Source organism: Lipophrys pholis (assembly GCF_963383615.2).
Source record: "Lipophrys pholis genome assembly, chromosome: 2".
In the NCBI taxonomy this organism is placed as follows: domain Eukaryota; kingdom Metazoa; phylum Chordata; class Actinopteri; order Blenniiformes; family Blenniidae; genus Lipophrys; species Lipophrys pholis.
Genome location: NC_137636.1, coordinates 19019063 through 19042824, shown reverse-complemented (window position 1 = coordinate 19042824; position 23762 = coordinate 19019063). Strand labels below are relative to the sequence as shown.

General features: G+C 39.0%; 1 protein-coding gene across 1 annotated transcript in view; it reads left to right on the top strand.

The window, feature by feature from the left end:
• kif26ba (kinesin family member 26Ba) overlaps window positions 1-23762 on the top strand; it is a gene marked incomplete at both ends in the record, with an annotated part of 84011 nt that overhangs the window by 36377 nt on the left and 23872 nt on the right. The window contains 3 exons of the mRNA XM_080458071.1: window positions 695-876; window positions 8197-8404; window positions 22434-22649. Coding sequence (XP_080314197.1) covers window positions 695-876; window positions 8197-8404; window positions 22434-22649 — 606 coding nt within the window. The remainder of the gene's footprint in view (window positions 1-694; window positions 877-8196; window positions 8405-22433; window positions 22650-23762) is intronic.

The following is a 23762-nucleotide window of genomic DNA, read 5'->3' as shown; positions in this document are numbered from 1 at the left end:
GTCAGAAGGTCAGAGGAGAAAACCCAGGATGAGGTGTGTTGGTTTGTTCCTGGCTATTAAGTTATTTGCATTTGGTTTACTAATAGAAACACATGAAGTGCATGAACTATGTTAGTCATCATTCTGTTAATCATTTAACTCAAAAGGTAATATGTACAAATTTAAAGTTGGGGTCACATAATGTACTGAGGTAAATATACATTTACTGATGCTGCAAAGGATCTAGTAATCTGTGTGTGTGTGTGTGTGTGTGTGTGTGTGTGTGTGTGTGTGTGTGTGTGTGTGTGTGTGTGTGTGTGTGTGTGTGTGTGTGTGTGTGTGTGTGTGTGTGTGTGTGTGTGTGTGTGTGTGTTTGTTTTTGCTACGAAGGACTAGGCATCACTGTAATCAGGAGAGAACATCTCCCTCCACATCTGTTTATGAGGAGTTGAGGTGTCACGAGTGACTTTGTTTCCCATCTGAAGTTTTGAATATCATTGTTCCCTTTCAGTCCTATGTTGTTCCTTTTTCATGAATGTTTATTTGCAAGATCTAAATTGAAAACAGCCTCATTTTGAAAAGATGTTGTAAAATGAATTGTTTGCAATGCAACTCTTTGTATGATGAAATGCCGAGTGTCAATCTACACTTTGTGTGTCTGAGCCACGACAGAATCTTCATTTATTCTGTTTCTAATGTCCCTTTTTCTCCTCAGATCTCCCAGATGGTGTTGGAGGCCTCGAGAGAAGTAGCAACTGAAGCTGCTTTGAACCGCCACAATACACACTCTCCTTCACACGCCAACTCATCGTCACATTCAAACTCCCCCTCTCACACTCCAGCTGTAACCACAGCAGCACCTACCGCCACCTCTGCTGCTGCCTCATTCTTTGCGAGGTAAGACACTGAAACATCACAGCACAACACATGCCCTCATTACACGGTGAAGGATTATCAGGAAATCACCTCATTCTTTCTTGTTTGTAAACTCAGTTCAACAGGTAGGCATAGCCTCTGCAGTCTGTCGTCACAGCTGATTAAATCCAATAATAATACACAATTTATTCTTTACAATATCTCCAGTTCAAATCAGATTCTGTTTGCAAACTGTCCAGGTTGTAACTTGAAGCGGTCTGTTCTGACCTTAAAGCAATGAATTGAACTTTTCTATCTCACACATAAGAGCAATCAGCAGAACCGGTTTGTTCTCATTAACAAACCGATTGTTTAAGCTGATCCAGCTGACAGCCGCTGATTGGCAGAATACCTGGTCCATCACCGGGCAAACACATAGACAATCACTCACTCACAAATACACTCACTTCTACAGCAATTATATAGTCTCCAGTTAACTTAACAAACATGTCTTTGGATTGTGGGAGGGAATAACCCCAATAAGCCCCGACAGGCACAAGGACAACATGCAAACTACATTCAGATGCCAAAGACCAGCAGATTTGAACCAGGAGTATAATAAACATGTATTTATGCAGGCGAGGCGAATACATATTCAACACTAATGTCAGCTGATGTTGAAACTAACAGCAGCCATGCGACTTATTTAAAAATGTGAGTAATTTTAACTGCATTATTATCAGTTTCATGATTTGAATCAGTTTCTACTAGTGCAATACCAATAATATAGTGGCAATATAGTGAGACATAAATTTTTAATGTGTTATTTCCAACACTGCTGTTGGCACAACCGAAAAAGAAAAACCCTATTGAATAGAGATTTGTTTAAAATTGGCCAATGAAGTCTACTTCTAGTAGAAGAATAGCTTTGGAATCATTTTCATTGTTTTAATTTCAAATAAACAACACATAATCTTGAGATGTATCTGATCGTATTGAAGAAAAAAAGCACCATGAGAATTTGAATCAACAATATTTTATTTCACAAAAATATATTGAGAAGGGTTCAGGGGATTTTGTAGAGCAGTGGAAAAGTAAAGACAAAAAATGATAACATCAACAAAAACTATTAAACGGACAGTTAAGTTGTTTACAATCAACAAATGGGTTTAGTCCATACTCTACTGAAAAATCCTGCCTTTATGTTTTCTTTCTAATATACTTTTTAGAAAAAAGTCAAATAAAGAACAAATATTCAAGAATAAATATATAAACAACGATAATGTAAAATCAAAGTAGTAGAAAAACGTTTTACTATTGTATTTATGCGTACTTCCTTCTCTCCTTGTGAGCCTTTGCATAAATCAACAATCCAATCAGTTGTCGATGAGCTGTGTAATCAAATCTGTAGAAATGCAGAGCCACACAACATAAATAAGACACGGGTAATATGAGTAAATTATTGATGAAACAACATAGCAGTCTGAAAATGAATGGGTAAATTATTCATTGGTGACACCAGACGAGTGTCACAGAGGCTGAAGCATTATGCTGAGACATCACGTCTAATGAGCTCCTTTAAATCTAATATTAAATGATACATATGGTTTTCGATCTGGTATTCACACCTTCTCTTCTCTTCTCTTCTCTTCTCTTCTCTTCTCTTCTCTTCTCTTCTCTTCTCTTCTCTCCTCTCCTCTCCTCTCCTCTCCTCTCCTCTCCTCTCCTCTTCTCAATAAAGAAATGGGTGTCCTGTGAGGTGTGTTTGTCTAGTGTGTTAGATATATGACTGCCATGCTTTGGATGAAAAGCTGTCTGTCTTTCAAAGCTCTGGCAACAAGGCGCTACTCGTAAATTATTTGGGAACACACGCAAACATATGTGCTCACACATTCTCCCGTGAGTTTTCCATTGAAGACCCCCTGAATGGTGGGGTATCAAGGCCATTTTCCACGAATACACACACATCTGGTTGACATTCCAGACGTACAGCCAGCTGTCTCTGACCAATTTATGAGCACAAACCCTGTGAGTGAAAGGACCGGGTTTGTTTAATGGTGTCACTGCATCTAGACATGTGTCTCCACATGTGTCCAGTCCTCAGTCGTTTTCTCCTGTTTAGAACTGCAAGACACAATGTTGTTTTTTTAATTTCACATATGCACAAACATCCACTTGTTATTGTCATATATGACTATGCAAGATTCCACTTTAATTACACAGAAAATAATGTACACTTATTCTCATGGCCAATGGATGCAACCATGCGTTCTGGTGAATCCTATGCTTGCTTTGGCCTTTAGTCTGAGACGTGAACTGCATACTGATATTACACACACACACACACACACACACACACACACACACACACACACACACACACACACACACACACACACACACACACACACACACACACACACACACACACACACACACACACACACACACACACACACACACACACACACACACACACACACACACAAAACACTAAATCCTTGTGTTGGAATCTTTTTTACCCGATCTCCTTTTCCCTTTCTCCTCATCTTTCTGTTGTAGCACATTCTCTCTTCCTCCTCATCCCTCTCTCCTGCTTTATTCGCATTGCTCACCCCTCCTCTCTTGCACCATTCCCCTTCCCTATTGTTCTTTAATATTCCTCTTCGCCTCTCCTTTCATTTTCCTACAGTTTCTCAGTTTCCACATTGACCTTTCCTTTACCTATGCATAATGTGCATTTGAGTAATATCTTTCATTAGTACCAATCTGTCTGTGAATATGTCACACTCACACATTAGCTCTACATCTTTGCTGCGCTGCAGTGGCCCTCTGGGGACACTGGGCTTGAGGATAGAGACATGCTGCAGTGTGTGCATGCTCACTTTGGGGGAAGGGAGTTTCTATCAGTGCAGGAATTTTTTACTGCATGCTTCGTGAATTTGATCTTTAGGGATTTGGCTTGCTGTGTGTGTGTGTGTGTGTGTGTGTGTGTGTGTGTGTGTGTGTGTGTGTGTGTGTGTGTGTGTGTGTGTGTGTGTGTGTGTGTGTGTGTGTGTGTGTGTGTGTGTGTGTGTGTGTGTGTGTGTGTGTGTGTGTGTGTATATACACGTGTGGGTGTGTATTACTGGGGGCAGCTGAGTAAATGAACAGGTCCCTGGGGAATTGATGAATTGAGAAAGTATTGTTATTTTGGATGAAGGGAGGCAGTAAGAATTGGACTGCCCCCGTCCACTTTCTGATGTCGGCTTTATTCACTCTTACAAATGAAATATTCCATCAAATAATTTATCAAATAGTGGGACAAGCAGTAATTACCCAGCGTTATAATAGATTGATTCAAATTGGTGTTCGGTTGTAAACAAATTATCATATTAATTTCATGATGACATGACTAGTTTGATTCAGTTGTCATTCAAGACTAAATGAAATTAGTTTTTCATTCTGACGTACAGGAAAATAAACATTTTTCTCTTCAAATGATCTAAAACATAATTGAATCACTGATCTAAAGATTTACCTGATGAGTTCTAAATGCTTAAAATAATTATTCAAATTAAACAGCTCATTCAGGTAAAATAGTACAGTCCACATTATGACTGATATTTCTTTGCAAATTCTCAGGCATCATTATTCTAAATGAATAAATTATTATAAAACCACAACTACCATTCTGATAAAAAAGTGTAGTGAATGCGATTTTAAAATCATTTTATTTAAAAAAAAAAAAAAAAAGATCTACTCTGTTATGTGCAACATGATACAGGTGACATGTATTGTACAGGAGGGCTGTAGTAGACTTGCCTTTACATCTTTTTGAGGCTTGCATTGAGCAAAAGTTGTGTATAGTATATATTTTGTCCCGTTTCTCTGCTTGGTGCTCATGTGAGGTGAGCCAATAAATGTGACCACGTGCAGACTACGTTTCTGTCAGAGGAATTTTTCAACAGATGGTCAGGTTACTGTTACATATTGTTTTATCATCTGTGCTGTCATGTAGTATTTATTTGCTTGTTTTTACTACTTTAGTACTGTTATTAGTCAAATATTGTCTCATTCCCTGTTCAAAAATATCATCCCTCTTTTGTCCCGCACTGTAGCTGGGTTAATTACGTTAAAAAATACATCTCTGTAGTTTCATGCAGTGTTGCTTCAATAAATACTTCATGTAGCACACAGCAACATCTAGAAAAGTGAAGTGAGTTGACCAAAGCAGCACAAAGCTGGACGATGTCGTAGAATCACAGCTTCTACAAGGACATATGCACACAAGCCAGTATCACCATGTTGCCTTCATAACTCCATGTTGAACAGAGTGCATCAATATTTCATTAGTCTGGCTTGTGTGCGATTCCAATGCAGCTTTATGGCGGCGTCTTACAGTAATAGGAACTAAAAACTGTGTGTGCAACACATTACATCAACAGATAATGCCCGTAAAACCGAGCTTGTGTCCACACCTGACTTCCTGACCGCCTATAACATATACTGTATATTCTCACACACTCACCATGGCTGTCAGTCGGTATCTGCCTCCACTGACACTCTGCTAAATAGAGTGTAATTAGCTGCTGAACCAACAACACAGCCCAGGGACACCAGCCATAAATCAGCTGTGTGTGTGCGTGTGTGCATGCGTGCGTGTGTGTCTGCTTGTGATTCAATTGAAGGCGTTTGTTGTTGTGTGAAGGGAAGAAAGCAACGCAGCAGCATGTTACTTGCTGGGCTGTTTGTGACCTGTGCTGCTTTTTAACAAGAGAAGGACACTTGAAGGGACAGACGGGCAGTGAGACATGGATGGCTGAAGGAATCAATACATGTAAGGAAGGCTGAATGGATGGTGGGATGGATGGGTGGATACATGGAGGGCAGAGGAGGAAGACAGTGAAGGATGAGGAATAAATATAATGAGAGAAAAGAATGAAATAAAGAGGACGACACTGGATTGGTCAGCGAGTGAGAAGGATTAAAATAATTGGCGGGAAGTGAAGGATAGAGAGGATTGGAGGAATGAAGGTAACAGATAAGAGGGCAAAAGGAGGCAACAGGAGAGGAGCTGATGAGTAGATGGAAAGAATTGATGGATTGAAGACAAGTGGCTTTCACTTTAGGGTTAGAGGGGAAGAGAGCCTCTTATCCAAATCCCAGACCACTTGTCATTAAATGCTACCAGTTTTGTGTGTGTGTGTGTGTGTGTGTGTGTGTGTGTGTGTGTGTGTGTGTGTGTGTGTGTGTGTGTGTGTGTGTGTGTGTGTGTGTGTGTGTGTGTGTGTGTGTGTGTGTGTGTGTGTGTGTCAACCACGCTTCAGTTGTGCCACAGATTAAACCAGCCAGGGTGAGAGAGAACATAATAGGAGGGTAATAGAACCTTTGCACGCGTATCAATAAATCCACTGCATGCATTATGAAACCAATGTGGCTGAAGGATATCAAAGATGCTTCAAAAAACAATTATGAAAAGAAAGGCCTATACAGTATATGTTGTTCCCAAGGGATCACCTTGTTTATCAATAAACGTACATACAGAGAAGAGAAAATGTTAAGCGATGAGCACTGTTGTAAAGTACAGGAGCTACAAGTAGGAGATTCCAGCAGCAGAGTAACCGTGCATGAATCCATCATTGTCATGCCTCATTCTGCAACAATCAGCAACACTGCAGAAGCCGCAGCAGTCTTTCCTTTCTGTTGTTCCACAGAAATAAAATGGTAGATTGCATTAGACCAAACGTGCTTTTTACAAGCCAAATCGTTTTATGCCTTCTTTTGGAGAATATTAATCCACAGTTTTGCCTAATAACATTTATTGTTGTTACGATTCTGTTTCAGGGTCTGGTGGGCTCTCTGTAATCTGCTTCTCATGCTACATGGGAGGATTTTAGCATTATACTCATATTATAAGACTGACCCATAATTGCCTTTGATCGCATTTGCTGCAATATGTAAGCTCGGCACACAGTGAAAAACCAATTAATAGTTTTCCTATAGAGGTTTGTTTCATACAGTGTGGACTCCTGCACACACATTCACAGCCACAAACACACTGAGATTCACACACAAATCTCCAGGGAGGTAGTCAAATGGTGAAATGTTTCGTCGTTCAACGGGTCGCTGAGTCCACATCTCTCTTCCTCCTCCCCCTCTCCCTCTCTTTTCTATTCTCTCTCTCAGTCGCTCTCCCCCTTCCTCCTACTGTCCCCCTCACTCTCATTTCTGTAACCTGCAGCAGTTAATTGAAAGCCAATGGTGTGAGAATATGGCTCTGTGACAGAGAGTGTGTCAGGCCACAAGGTCTCTCACTCTTTCTCCTTTTTCTAATCTTAAAAATATAAGTGAAGATAGATTAAAGCAGAGCGGGAATGTTATAGAGCTCTTTTATTTCATTATATTGTTAATACCACTGCCGCACGTTCACTTTGGAAATCTAACAGTTGCAATGCTGAAGGGCGACTAAGTGGCACTGGGAATGAGGGTTTTATCTTGTTGAAGACGGTCAATTACTGCAGTGAAATGTTGTCTGCAGATTCATTAGCTTGTCATATAACCTCTCCGCTATCATTCCATTCCGCTTACTCTTGTGCATATTACAGTAATTCAGAGAGTTTGTAAAAATACATATAGCATCTTATTTTATGTAGAAACTTAAAGCCACAAGCTGCCGTCCAGTGTGGCACCAACATCTACACACATAAATATACAGTATATTGTTGACCACGGTAGTACTCGGGTTGACTAAGAGACAGAGTGGAAAAGTCATCATCTTTCTCTTTACATGAAATGTTTTGCACGTAGGTTGAGTCAGAAATCCACATTGTTTTATGGATACGAGATATTTCTGTTTGCGAGGATTAAAGGAAGGCGGAAAAGTTGGAGTGAATTACTGCTGTGCTGAACATGCTGTGTTGAAAGCTCAATGGGAAAAGAAAGACGCCAGATTTCGAAGTTTAGAAGCTGAAGTTAAAAAGGATAGGAGTGAAGAGGAAGTGAGTGCGGGATAGCGGCAGAGTGTATATAAATATCATTTTTGATGGATCCTTTTGAGCTCGGTGCCCGCAGGGAATTGTAGTAAGAAAGGAAATGAACCACTCCCAATCCAGATGTCCCTGCACATGTAAACATCAGTGTGTATGTGTATTTGTTTGTCTTTGGGTGGATGTGTATTGATGTGTGTGTAATTGAATTCTTTTTGCAATTAGTGATTTTCCATGGGATGTAATTATACCCATGTGTTCATGCAATCATTCCACAGTCTGGCCAATCGTTTGTCTATGGATCCACTGAAAACTTTCTTTGTGTGTTTTGTTTTTGAAGTAGATTGTGGTATTATTGTATGAACATTAGCTTTTCTTTGCCACTCTCTTTTAGAGCTGCACAAAAGCTGAACTTAGCATCCAAGAAGAAGAAACAGAAGACGGCAGCAGTCGCTGCTCCAGTGACCTCCTCATCGCTATCTTGCGACCCCCCTCTGTTCCCAACCAACTTCAGCTCCTCCTTGTTGACGGCCCCTCCTCCAGCTCCACCTTGTCTCCTCCGTGCAGCCAACAAGATCAAAGATACCCCGGGTCTCGGAAAGGTAACAGGAAGTTTTATTGTCACGTTGCAATATGGATCTTTCCTCAAAAAGACCCTAATTATTTAAAAAAATAGGTATTATAATTTAATTTATTTATAATGTCATTCAGTATGATTAATTGCTGACACATTGTAAAACTGATAGAATGAAGGAAAAGAGCCAAACAGACAAAGTTAAATGGTCAATCTGCCGAATATTTACCTGCAATAAAATAAAGGATACAAAGCAAGATATTTTTCATAGTACTGTTTTAAAAGTGTTTGTGGCAGTTTTGTTATTGTTTCTATAAATCACATAGTGTCACAAAGTGAACAGATTTTTTAGGATGAGGGCAACGGCAGTCCATAAAGTGCTGAAATGTGCTCAAATATTGACCTTTTGTGATTTATAACGACCTTGACCAGTTTATCTAAATGTGTCTGCTGGTATGTGTATGTCTCTGAGGCCACACCATATCAAACTGTAGCCTAATGGTTACCACGGTAACGCATCTCAGGCTGACAAAAGTCATCTGTCACCGTTGCCAGCAGCTGATGAAACGCTTGTGCATGGGTGTGTGTTCAGGATACAGTGGGAGGGTGGGGGACGAAACACACACTTGCCTCTCAAGTGTGTGCAATATTGATCGTCCATGTAATGAGTTTTTAGTGCCCCCTCCTCCACAGTTTGAGTGAGAGGTCCACTGACTGTGTGTGTTTGTGTGTGTCGGCCCCAACTGCTAGAGAAGGGATGAGTGTGAGGGACGAAATCAGACATCAAACTGGATCCTCTACCGCACACGGAGTGAGAAAGGGGACTCGCATGTCCCAATGAGTTCAAAATGTCCTGTATGTCTTCACACTTGTGTGTTTGTGTTCTGTCTGTTAGGCCTTGGCTGTGAATGGGTCTGTGTGTGGCGGCGTGCATGTCTGACAGGATTACTTGGATGTTCTCCCACATTTGCCACATTTATTGGGCAGTTGAAAGTGACAATGCATGCAGAAACAAAGAGACCGAAGGCTAACAAAAAGCCTTTACTGAACAAGCGCTTTCAGTTTGGTGCCATGTACTGCAGCCATTTGGCAACACGGCACTCTGTCACAGTCAATTTTAGAATGTGTAAAAATGTGTGTGTGTGTGTGTGTGTGTGTGTGTGTGTGTGTGTGTGTGTGTGTGTGTGTGTGTGTGTGTGTACCTGCTTGCGACATTAATATTAAAGATCAGAAGAAATCCACTCTCTCATGTCAGTTCAATCACATTTGGACTAAAATATAGTAAATATATACTCTTGTGAAATCAATTCAGGATGATAGGAACAAGGCAATAAATCAGTAGAAGAATATTCACTGTAATGATGTATGAAATAGATTTGTAGTTTTAAATATTTTTTCTAAAAAAAACTTTAATAATTAATTGTATTTGTCTCTGGTTCTCTGTTTCTTGTCACACTTTTTTCTTTTTTTGCATCAAACAGAGAAAATCTGTTATTGAAAACAAGTAAGTTCTTTATAGCTATTATGGTGAAAATGCGTTAATTATATATATCATATATAACAAATTTTCAATTGTGCAAAAGTAAAGCAATTAAAACTGGGATTTCTGCTCATTAAACAAACGATGTTGCATGATCGTATTTGCTTCTGCATCAGCAGTATTTAGATTACAGGTCTGGGATTTGAGATTATTCATTTATTACATTCCATTCCAATTTGTTTGTTTATTTTGTTTGTATTTTGTGTAGCTGATTATTTTTTAGTGTTGTGATCCATCGTGTCCCTCCTTTAAGTCTCTATCTAATTTTCGCTCCATATGGAGATGACAGATGTCTTCTCGGTTGTCAAGGAGACGCATGCGCGCTCTCGTATTTGCATGCACGCTCACACATACAATAAATGATTGCATTATCGAACCATTAACCAAACCAACATGTTAAGTACACATCTGAAGCCTCATACACAAAATCTGTCTGCACTTTTCATCTTGTGTTATATTATTTTATCTTCTGAAGCATACACACCTCCCCAGTGTGATCACAAACTAAGTCGCTCTCATCACCATTATCCTGGTGTCATCTGTCATACTGACTCAGTTTTTATATATTTCATTTTGAGGGGTGTGAACTTTAAGATGACATAACTGACCCAAGTCAGATTAGCAGTTTCTCTCTGTGTCCAGTTGGGATAAAAAAAAAATCAGCTACTTGTTTCAGTTAACGTTGTACAGGTTACACATCCATCCATCCATCCATCTGGATCCTATCCAGCTGACTCTGATGGAAGAGCTGATATGCTTGATCCAGATCTCCTGCCCATAATAAGGCTAACACACATATAAATACACATGATGTGGTCACAGTGTTTACTGCTGCAGCAGTGTAAACTTTAAGGGAGCAGAGCAATAAAAGTGTTCTTATTGTTATAATGACAGTAACAGTCAAGTATGCCAGGTGCTGATAGTGATAAATGTTGACATAAAATGTTTTTTTTGGTTGAGAAAAATTGAGATTTATTGTATTCCTGGCCAATCTGCAATGCTAACATTTTTTCAGAAGATTGGGCTGCATGGTTAATGACTTGTGAATGTGCTGAATACAAATTATTTCTGTTGGTTTAGAGAGAAATGGCATATAAAAAAAAGGAGGATGAACTGGTACCAAGAGAGAGCAGCGTTCGAATGTTTGGAAGAGGAAGAGTTTCTGCTGTGAAATCAATGGGAAGCTTTCCAGGATCTAATCACACACAATCACAAACACACATGCATGTATGCGGACGTGCTCACACAAACATATGGGATGAAAATGGCCGTGGTGACATTTTCTCGAGTAAAAATGTCACCTGCGATGGGGTTTGGCTCCCCGCTGAAATGGCATTTGCACACAGTCACAGTTACACTCAGGCCGGCATGCTCACAAATTCATAGGATTACAGTGTACAATGAAAGCTGTCATGGAAGCAGCAAAGCCCCCGGTGGAAGTCTGCATGATACATCCTGCAGAACACATGGGCTTGTCTGTGTTTGATGGGGGTGTTAGTATTCTCCCCAATGTTAATATGGCAGAAAACAGATTGAGTCATCACATTTAAAGCCAGGGGAAATCAACCTGCACAGGTCAGACATACTGCTGTGTGTGTTTGTTATAAAGAGAGAAAGAGAGAGGAAATGGTCTGCTTCATTTCATCCAGGGATGTCAAATTAAACACAATCCCTTGGTGGATCTGTCTGAGTGGCATTTGCTTCTCAAACTGCCCCCGGTTATTTCAATACATGGCTCCTCTCTACATGTTGTTGGTAAGCTGTGTGTCTCCTTAATCAAATCAGCCAGTTGGGCTGCCTCCATTCAGACCGGCGACTGCAGGGGAAGATGTGTATCAGTCAAGGAAATTAAACTGTGTATATATCATCACGTAGGAAACCATCTCTGTAGAGCTGCATACATATAGTGAGCATAAACATTATGACATAAAAATACAAAATTCACTGGCTCAATCAAAAAGGGTTTTGTCTGTATAATTTAACATAATAACACACAGGACTATCTAACGTATGTACATCTCAGATGACTGGATTTTATTGGCTACTTCTTAATGTTTTCTTCCCTGCCTGTCATTCTATGGTATTGAATGCATGTATGACTGCTTATTTGTGTGAGTATTTCTACTTGTACAAACTATATCCACTGATTTTAATTTACCATAACAGAAATAACATGTTCAATAAGAAGAAAATTTGATTTGTGCTCATATTTTAAATAAGGAAAGCGATGCTCTTACTAAGAGCTTCAACCACACAGTGCCTCCAGCCCCTCCATCTCTCACTGACCACATACTTTGTCTCACACCAAATAGTGATTTTGAAATCATTTGAATTCCAAACACGTTTTCATCCATGGGGCATAAGGCATGCAGAGTAGTAACACAAGACTATGACTTGGGATAAATAACTAGTTCTAAACATTGTGATCGGTAAAAAAAACAAAAACAAATCGAGCTGGTGCATTTTATCATGGGAGAGATTTATTCATTGATTTATCTGGTGAGACTTTATGTACAAACTTACTGTTGAAACTGTACTTTTTGTTTTGAATTGAAGCTTTTTTCTATAAATTTGATTGGTTTATATTGTATTATACTTAAAGTAAATTCAGTTTCAACAATTTCACACTTTTTTCTCATAAAGATTTCTTCATGACAATCAAGTTATATGGTGCCCCCCATTTAAGACCCACACTCTGCTAATTTAAATAATTGCTTCTTACTAATTAATCTTCTCATTGTATATTGTGCCATTTTATAAGACTGTGTGTGTGGGTGTGTGTGTGTGTGTGTGTGTGTGTGTGTGTGTGTGTGTGTGTGTTTCTTTCGCATGGTAAAGGCAGTCAAAGCTGTCAAAGCCCTGCTGTGCTTCAGAGCAGCCGTACAGACTCATCCCACCTGGAAACACCTAAGCATGTCATTTTTGCCCCGGGGCTTACATATCCATCTTAACGCTGTCTGCTGCACTTCATTTTCAGTTGGATGTCACACCCGACTTACATACATATAACATATTTAAAGAGAGCTTTGATATTCTAAGCAATGTTATGAGTGCTACTGTACTCTGGGAAGCTTTTTCTTGTCCTCTCCTCTTCACTCTATAACCTATCTTCACCTCATCTTTCTTGTAGTGTGAATGGATAAGTCTTATCTCTTCCCGCTCCTGTGTCTCTCCCCTCTGTGCTCCTCTCCATAAATGAATGACAATGAAGGACTATGGCAGTTTTTTTTTTTTTTGGGCTCCTCTTTCATCTTTGCAGCCAACATTTTGCACACATGCACATGCACCCTCACAGATTGCGACTTGACCTTGGGGGAGAAAATGATACTATGACAGCTAATCAATTTTTAATAGCAGCTACGATCCCTCTCAAGCCAGAAGCTGTGTGCGTTTATGTCATGAGTGAGCAAGTGCAAGTGCATTTTTCACAGGCTTTGTGTGTTTGTGCCCATCTGTATGTCTGTGTGTCTTGTATCTAAGGCAGGGAGTGAGTCTGTTATGGGAACCTGGTCTAACAGCCACTTTGGTCCACCTCATAGCTGAAATATTAATGCTGTCACTATGGTTGAGCCTGGAGCCTGTCATTGAAACACACACAGTGTTGGCAGGAGTGTAGATTTTTGCATGTGTATAGCTCTCTCGGGGCAATATATATTAAGTTGATGTGCCATGAATTCGATTTAAGGCACAAGAGTCAGTCAGGTAATTCCCTTCTTCAATCAAAAATATTCATTTCACTCTTGAATGATCAATTCATATTAAGAAATGCTTGATAGTGAACATAATTTACAAATTCAGTAGCTCTCCTACAGTTATCAAATAACCAAGAACAGAGTTTTACTGTTTCATGAGTTTAATGTAAAAGTGTTTATAAGCTCATTTTTAGAGGCAGTTTGAGTCTCCCGAAGAGAATATGTATAGTTTACCAATATTTGATCTCATCAGTCAACAAGTTGAAGTATCACAGCATACTTTTGTAACAATTTGACTAATATTTACCATCTTCTTAAGCTGATGGTCAAGATAATTTTTGAAAATGTTTTAATGAAAATTTGACAATATGATCTGTTTACCTAAAGAAGTGAGCTATTTTACCAGATGTGGCTCGCATCATCAAGGACCTGGTCAAAAAAACACATTTTGGTACGTAAATAACTTTGGCCATTAGTTTGGGAAAGAGTCAATATGCAAAGGTAATGTGTAACTTGTTCAGATGTTGTTTACAGCAGGGTTAATCTTCTTTAAATTGTCTTAATCTTACTTTTTAATTTTTTAGTTGCTGATAAGTCATATGAAAAGACTCAAACTAAAAGTATTTATGGTGAATCTGAATGTATGAGTCAGTAAATGTGATGTAGTAATTATGTATAAACTGAACCAACATTTTATGAAAAAAATGTCCAGCTTTTCGATTATCATAGCAATTTTGATAGTCGGCTCTAAATAATGTTTTAAATCTGTCAAGTTGAATATGGATGGGAAAAAAATTATTCTGTCAAACCAAATAGTAACTTTGAGTTTATTAGGCCAAGACAACTACTGTATCCATGGTAAAAAATGTATTTATTGCTGTCAAAATTATTTATATTGAGTCATTAATAATTAAATTTGGTCATATGGAAAGTAAGATTTATTCTTACATAGTATGTATATTCAAAAAAGTAAAACTCAATAGGTCAGTCATCACCTCAAATTGCGTGGCAGTGAAATTTTGAGAGAACTTTATCCACACTGGAAGAAACTGTGTTTTTATCTTTATCACTCTTTCAGCTTCAGATAATTGAAAATCAGCTCATTATACATGTTTATGCTTTTATTATGGAGAATGTGTCATAACTAACACAAAACAAACAACAGTAAACATATTCATCATAATGAAAGAATGTGTTATAACATATGCAAGTGTCCTTTGGTTAAATATTCGACCGTGACAGTATGTACAAAGGTATTTGAAGTATCAGTGTCTTACTTTCAGTTACAATGCATTACTATTTGAAAATAGCTCATCGTAGTCAAACCACACATCAATTCAAACCTTGAATTTGATTTGTGAGACAAATATCCAGCTGAGGATAATCAGCATGAATCCTTACGATACCCTGAGCTGAGCCGAAATGAATAAATTACTCAAAATTAGTATTGATCCGAAGCCTGAACTTACTATTCCCGTATGGTATTTGTATCTGTCTCTCTGCACATGTGTTAGCACAAACGTGGGTTTCTGTGGTCTTTGGGAGCCAATTAGAGCTCAGTTCCAGTCGCCTATTGATTTTCCAGCCAATAGCAATGAGACACTGCTGTGAGGAACTATCGAACAATCTTCTTACTCAGGGATGTTTGTTGCTGTTTAGCAGAATTCCTTTACTCAAATTGGTTCAAAGACTTCATTGTGGCTAACTGAGGTGTATAAAGTGGAGGAAGAGGAAGATCGATATGCAGAGGGAGAAAATTGAGACTCTAGTTGCCCTTTTGCTTAAAAATTAGCCCCACTGCTATCACAGGGATAATGAGCACAATTGCTTTTATTGGCTCAAGGAGTCATATACACAAACACCCAAACACATCAGAGCACAACACATACATTACAGGAGTTGTTTACATAGAGGTGCATTAGTGGAAACTCACTTTTCATCCTGCTTCATCATCTCTCCTTTTTGCTTCAGTATTCAGTGTAGCGTGAGTTTTGGGTTAGAAAGATCTGGAATAGATAACAGGAAAAGTCTGTTGTATGTTTTCTCTTTTCATCTGAAGGACAGAAAGAAAGTGATAGGAAGAGTGGGGAGAGATGTGGCAGATAGAGAATAAGAAAGGGAGCGGGTGAACTGATATCACTTAATGTGATTTTTCTCAAACATATGGGAGGCTGGAGAAGGGAGAGACATCTACAGTGTCATCTGTGAAAGTAAGGAGCAGAGAAAGCAAGAGAACAGAGGGATGGGCTGTGAGAGAATCAAGAGAAAGGTGCACCATATAGGAGTTGCGGTATTAACTACAAATCTGTTTTTCATCTATTTCTCTCTCAATGTGTCATTCATCCAGTCATCTAATCTGCTATACACATATGTGGATCATTCCTTTCTTTAGTTTCCTTCATATAGAACAAAGAGTCCATTAGCTTTGAGGCCTTCCTGCAAATGTCATGCTTGCTGCAGCACGCTGCCACATGTATTGATTCACCAGTGGAACTAGGCCAAGGACCCTCTGAGACCACTCTGGGTGTGGATTTGATAAAACACACACCCACACAGTTGTATGAAGGATCTTGACTCGCATTGAATTGATTTTTTATTTTTATTTTTTTTAAAACTAGTATTAATGGTTAACAAACCTGGTAGAGATTCAGATTCAATACACGACCTGTCAATCTTTATGTTATGACTTTATTGTTCACTTTGCCTTTATGTTTAAGTCTATTCTTGATTGATTGATTGATTGAAATGTTTATTTCAAATATAAGGTACAAAAACAATAAGTAAAAAAGAAAAGAAAATTAACAACAAAGTTTTCCTCTCAGTATTCTTAAAGTCTTAAACTCTCTTAAAGGGGACATATCATGCAAAATCCACTTTTTTAGCCCTTAAATGCATTTTGTTGTATATTTAGAGTGTTTAGAAGTACAGAAAAGTTCAAAGTAGTCTCTTCAGGTGCTCCGTTGATATCTTTATATTCTGTTTTGGTCATATTTTGCGATCGGTTTCGATTTTTCTATTCTCTATTACGTTTTTTGAACAATGACGTCACAGTATTCTCAGCGGAACTGCCAAATTAGGACATCGACATTTCGAGCAATCCGCCATTTTTGTTTCTCGCTGCGATTTTGTAGTCCAACCGAAGTTACGAGAGGATAAGTCGAAATGTTCGGTTGTTGGATGTAGTAACCCACAAGCTTCGTTACACCGTCTCCCAGCATCAGAACCTTTTCCAAGTGCCTGGTTGAGTTTTATTTTTCACAGAAATGTACCCACATCTGTGGGTAAGGTCATTTTTGTGTGCGCGAATCACTTTAAGGACGACTGCTTCAGCAACCTCCGCCAGTATAAAGAAGGATTTGCCGAAAGACTTGGTCTGATTGAGCGGTCAGTTCCTTCTATCTATGGAGACGACGAACAGAGCACTTCGGTAAGCTGTATATAACGCTAAAAAGTGTGATGATAAGACGTCCCTGTCATTGTTTTGTTAGCATTAGCAGTTGCACCGTCTTCATATGTTAGCGCTGTGTGCTCGTTTTAGATTATAATGTAACTTCTGTGTTAAATAGTCGTTGTAATACAGGCAGTATTGTAGTAGTGGGCATGGATGGAGAAGTTAGTGTAAATATAGTAACACACCATTGCGTTACATCCATATGAAGACGTTGTTCTGTAGGTGCATCATCGTCATTTTCATCTGGCTCCGCCGGGTCCGACTCTGGCTCCAACATGTATGGCTGGATGGACAAATCTTCCATTGTTGACATTTTGTAAATAATGTGTGAATATAAAGTTTCTCCGCCGCTAGATAATTGTATCTGTTCTATCAAACTACAAAGATGGCCGAACAGGGTGTAGTTGAACCGAGTGTCACCTCTGCAACCTGGAGAGGAGGCGGGGTATGAAGAGACCGCCCCAAAACGAGTTGCTCTCAGAAGCACATCAGAAAAGGGGTTGAAAAGGGGCCTGTGGAGCTATAATAATGAGGAATTCAGACCCAAGCATTGCAGTTCCGCGTTGTATAGACCACAACTGTATGATTTATATGTAAAAAGGACGGATTTAAAAGCATGATATGTCTCCTTTAAAGTCTATTCCTCAAACTCTGGAAGTAATTCCTCCCTAGAGTATTCTGGTTGTGACACACACACACACACACACACACACACACACACACACACACACACACACACACACACACACACACACACACACACACACACACACACACACACACACACACACACACACACACACACACACACACACACACACAGACACAGACACACACACACACTCGGAAAACTTTTGGCATTGAATAGTGGATATACTGATTGTGAGGTAAAAGTGATACTACAGTTCTGCCAAGTACTACTGTTCTTTTGAAATCCCAAGAACTTTCCCAAAATCTCATATATTTGTGCCAAAGCATTATTGTATCTTCAGAGTTAATGCCCTCAATGTAACTCATACTATTTCAAAAACACAGTATTTTGAGAAAAGGACATGAAATAACATCATGGCAGCATTCATACTATAATCACACACATTCACTCTTCACACTCTCTGACATGAGGAGGAAATGGGCTCTCGGGGGTGGGAGACTTTATGAGATACGCCTTGTAAAGCGTGCAACGGTAAAATCTTTCCCCTCAGGCACTTCCTGATGTGATGGGCTCTTTTATTGGGGTCAGAAGAGGGCAGAGCACTGAATCTATAAGTGTGTGTTTGTGTTGTGCTACGTGTGTTTAGTTTTTGCTTTTTGCTTTTGAAACAAACTCTGGACCTCACATTAACCCTTAGGATCCTCAGATTCTAAAGTCAACAGGGTTACACATTTTTTTGTACTGCACCGGAACTCAGACCATCTTGTCATGTGTTGGTGGACTTTAAAGTTTTCTTACAGCTATCTTCAACCGACAAACACAAATGCTTTCTAGTACATACTTACAGTTTCCTCAGTGGGTATTGAACCAGGGCTCTTAAATGGCTCCTGGTCACGTCATGATGCAACCAAAGCAAAGCGTGTGTGTGTGTGTGTGTGCGTGCGTGCGTGCGTGCGTGCGAGCGAGCGAGCGAGCGAACGAACGAACGACAGAAAAAAGATGAGTGGATAGTACATTAAACAGCCACATGTTTACTATTGTCTATTACATTGTTTGACTGAGGTTTTTACATGGGTGTGTTAGTTGCAAGCATATAAATGTAGTTTTTGTAAATCACGTGTCATTTAAGGTGAGTTTGTTTATTATAATCTTATTCTATTTACTTTTGTCTTTTCATTCTTGTATCATGAAATACTATAAGGAAAATTGTTTATTTCAAGACTCTTGATCTGGTATAAAGGTTTTTGACTTCTTTACGACAGTTGTGATACTGAATGTGGAGGACACGTCTCTTTGGAAATCATTTTTTGTTAAAGTTGTAATGATTGTTGGGGCCGTAAGCAAATCAATTTAAAAGAGTGTTGTTTACTGACAGGCCTTCATTTAATTCTGTTAATACGCTCACTGTCAGTGCCATGTAGTGTTTTGGGATTATTGTTTAATGTATAATCCCATGCTTGTGTTCAACTGGAAAGCACCTCAGGCGATGATTCATCCAAGCTAACAAGCACAAAGCATCACACTTCTTTTCAATTTTCCCCTCTTAAGAGCCACATAAACACATGAATCTTTTTCATCTGACCTGCACCTCTGTGCCTTGTGCACAAAAACATGGTTGTGATACCCAGGAAAATAGAAAACATTTCTTAGTTTGTGTCACAGTAAACATTACTTATGGTTAAGTCAGCACGTCTTCAGTCATTTAACACCAGACGGTTCATGGGATTATGTACGTGACTTTGCATTTATGCCATATGTCAAAACTCAAGTCATCTCTCATCTCTCTCATCACCCTGTTCCACCAATTTAAACCCATAAATGATGCGTCCGGAGGACTCAGAACGGAGGCCACAGCTCCCACTCAGATCAATCTCACACAGGCCAAAACTAATGATGCATTCATACAGTTTCTGTTAAGTGATCACTTGAATATAAATCTAAAAAATATAATTACATATCTTCAGTGCTGTATATTTTTAGCTGCTTTGCTGCCACACCTGATATCATATTCATTTCATACTGTTTAAACTGTAATTACGAGCTAAGTAGAGACAATTGTTATATGTCAGCCGCTCACTCTGAGTCCGAGTCTGAGAAATTGGCAATTACTGACACTGACGATAACTCCCACCCACGTAGGGGGAAGAAAGCGACAGACATGTCAACAAAGTGCAAGAAAAAATGGCTGCAAGTGCACCACAATATAATCAACCATTACTTCCACTTCTTGCATTTGATGTTTGTGTCTGAAATAAAAGAGTGGAACTCAGGATGTTTTCAAGCTTCAATTTCATCATCATGATACCAGTTAACATTTCATCAAATGTGTAGAAGTATTGGACAAATGAATGGCTAAAATTCATCTGCCTGCATCAGTTTATATGATGCTTCTCAGAATTATTGGCACTCTTGATGATTTACTCCAGTCTTTGAAATTTAGAATTAAATAGCATAACATGAACTGATCAAATCAAATTCAAACTAAAGTCATTTAATGCAATTATTTTCACACATTAATTCAATTTGATTCAATTCAACTTTATTTATATAGCACCAAATACAACACAGTCATTTCTACGTGCTTTTAACAGAGAAAAGAGAAAAACCCAACAAAGCCATTAGTCGTTGATTAAATCAGTTCCTCAAGAAAAATTTTTTATTTCAGTCATTCATGTTTGAATTTCAGTGTTCACATGACCTGGACTAATAAAAAATATAGAATTTTGTTGAATCTGAGACCATCAAATGTGTATGATATAAAAAAAAATAAAAAATACAACTACATAAGCAGCACATGCTTGGATTAGTTCTACTTCAATTTAACATGTGGCCAAGTGCCGCCCTTGGCCTGCACCATGCACCAAACAATTAACTGAGTCGTCTTCCCTCGGTAGGCAGAAGAAGACGTCACTTCTAAAAGAAAGATACAAAGGGTAAAATGGAGATGCACTACAGTCTGTCTGAGATCATGTTCAATGGTGAGCTGAGATGGAACATGGAGCATCAACACAAGCTCATATTCAAGAGCGCAAAGGAGGAAAAAGGGTCGTGTTTTAAAGTTTCCCCCAAAAAGTTTTAACACAAAGAAAACTGAAAGCCTTTCCAGAGAGCTGAAATCTACCACTGCAGAAAGGACATCATAGACATTGGAGACTGAAAGTCCTCCAATCAGACTTAGAATTTCTATGTGTGAGGTGAAGGTGATAACCACTACATTACCGCTCAGACCTGATATGGCTCCATAACACTGCATATTTTCTTACCTACTCTAATTATATCCTAATTTGCATGAAGTTATTCTGAATATATTCTTTTGTTTCTACACATTGAGAGGGCCTATAGTTCTGTACCTATACTGACAACTCAGATAAAGCACATGACTCCTGTTACAACACAATCAGTGTCAAAAGACACGAGGAGAAATAGACAAAAATAAAGCAAGAAATCTGTCCTCGATGTCGAGTGTAAAACTCTGTTTGGTTAACAGGCTCCTTAATTTCCTAATCCATTCAGTGTTACAGTGTAACTGTCATAATTTGCTAATCAGGGCTGCTCATATAAAACCCCAAGACACAAATTTAGTTTCAGGCTGAATCATGAAGCACTCACACATAGTTCAAAAGTGGTGGATGTTTTCTTTAATATTCCCCTGTAGTGGATTCCAGGGAAAATATTTAGAAACAAACATGGAAAGATGATCCAGATGGGCTTGATCAGAGAATGAAACAAGCAAACGTGAGATACACATTCACAGCAGAAAGAGGAGGAAAGGCATCAGAGCACTACTAGAAGGTACCTTAAACTTTGAAATATCTTTAACCAACAGAGGAAACTGTTGTTTATGAGTTAAAGTGTTCTCAAACTCACTGAATTCGATGACGCAGCATTTCATTCTCGCTGATATCAAAGAAAACAACGGCAGCTGTCAGGCGGTAAATTGCGGCTGCTAACAGTTTATGACAGGAGTGGGAGGAAAGGAAGAGCAAGAGGAGGAGAGGAAGCTAAAACAGGATTGCTGCAATTCAGGCTTTTGATGTGTGGCAGCGAGCTGAAGATAGCAAGGAGTGGGGAGTGGAGGTAAAAAGGAAGGGATTTAGTAGGCAAGGAGGAAGAGATAACAAAAGAGTGGCAAGTGAAGGGGGGAGGATAGAGGGAGCGAGGTACAGGAGCACTTAGAGTGAATAAAGTGATGAGAGAGTGCGCAAATCCTCATGAAGGTGAACAGTTAAAAGCTGGATTTTGTGGCTCTCTGGGAGTTGCTTTTCACAGTTAAGGTGAAGAAAGATGTTTTGTAGCAACAATCCTTCACAGGAGTATCAAGTCTGCTTCTTTCAAAGTCGCGAGGTTGATGATCAGCATGAAACGAAACACAAAAGTTCACTGAAAATTACGATAAACTCAAAAACTCATGTTCAAGAAACATTGTTTGACTGACAAATACCCCTTGAGGAACTTTGAAGACATCAGCAAACTTTAGGAAAAGTCTTTCGTGCACTGAAACTCTTAGATATTGAACTTTTGCACTTTGCAAATCCGAGTCTGTTGTTGATTCTGTTTTTGTTGTGTTGTTTCTGATGTTAGAAAAAATATATGTGTCTTATTTAAAGGAGCGTCAATGTGCACCTATACAGAATGGGGGCACCTTGATATATCTTACATACGGTTCTGAGGGATTGTGCCTTCAGCTTACAGTCAGTTTGCAATTCTGTGTTCAACCCTCAGGTCAAAGTGATGGTGCGCGTGTGCCCGGCGTCTCAGTCTGACGCAACCGAGTCCAGTTCCTTCCTGAAAGTGGATCCCAGGAAGAAACAGATCACGATCATGGACCCCTCGGTTAATCAGACCCCCGGCGCTGCGTCTCAAAAAAGAGTGGGAGCCAATCAGGTCCCCCCAAAGATGTTCACTTTTGATGCTGCGTTCCCGTCTGATGCATCACAGGTAAGACACTTCCAAAACATTTTACATTGATTACAATGCAGAATTTGCCATTAGCTTTGTCAAAGTCATAATAGTTAAATGTTCAATTTCTCGTTTGCACCTTTGCTGCAAAACTACAAGACTTTGATGAGACTTTGACTACATTAATAGCTGCACTCTTCATATGAGGCTCCAAGTTGTTAACTTACACTTACCTACAGTTTTTTAATGTCATGAACACATAAAACTATAAAATGTTAAATTTCAGCAAATTCAACACTTTCAGCACGTAACATGTCGAACCCCAAACTTTCTTTTTTTGATTTTAAGATAACCTGCAGCCACCGGTTTGCTGTTCCTTCATGTGTTTTACAAGGGCTTTGTATAAAAACGCGTGAGCTATTTCTCCCTGCATCTGGTTAAGTCACAAAGCTGCTGGACTTGACATGACCTGAAACATAATAAAGCACTGAATTGCACACCGCATAACACAAAACTATTCCCCCAGTTCTGACAGAAAAATATTTAGATATTCTTGTAGTTAAATGTCTGTGTTTGTTTAGGTTGTCAGCCTGCTGCTACCAGGAAAACCCTGGACACAAACACACTGTAGCATATTTAGAAAAAAGCTAGACTATATTTATTACACTTATTTCTAAAGTGCGCAAAATAGTTCAAAAGAAGGGTCTCAAACTCAGTACAGCTGGGGGCCACTGCTGGAACTGTCACATGTATTCCGCAAAATGTGTTGTTTCAAATCAATTATAGTATGATATCAAAACTCCAAATAGCAGGTTCACATATTTTTCCTCATACATAAGGACCTGATTGAAGCATTTCAATGAATTGATAAACAACAAAACAATTGGTACCCTCTTCTGGCTAGACACCTGATGGTTTATGCTCATATGTTCTTCAAATATAATAAGATTAAAAAGTTTCATTTTTATCTGCTTGTGATTGATGTAGTTTTTAACAAAAACATATTCTACAACTATTTTTTCTTCTGTTACTTATTGCGCAAGTAGTCATGATAGTGGAAGAGGAAATGATAAATAAACTGAACTACGTTAATGAAACTTTTCAACAAAGTTGCACACCAGAAGTGGGCCAGGAGTTTAATACCTCAGCTTC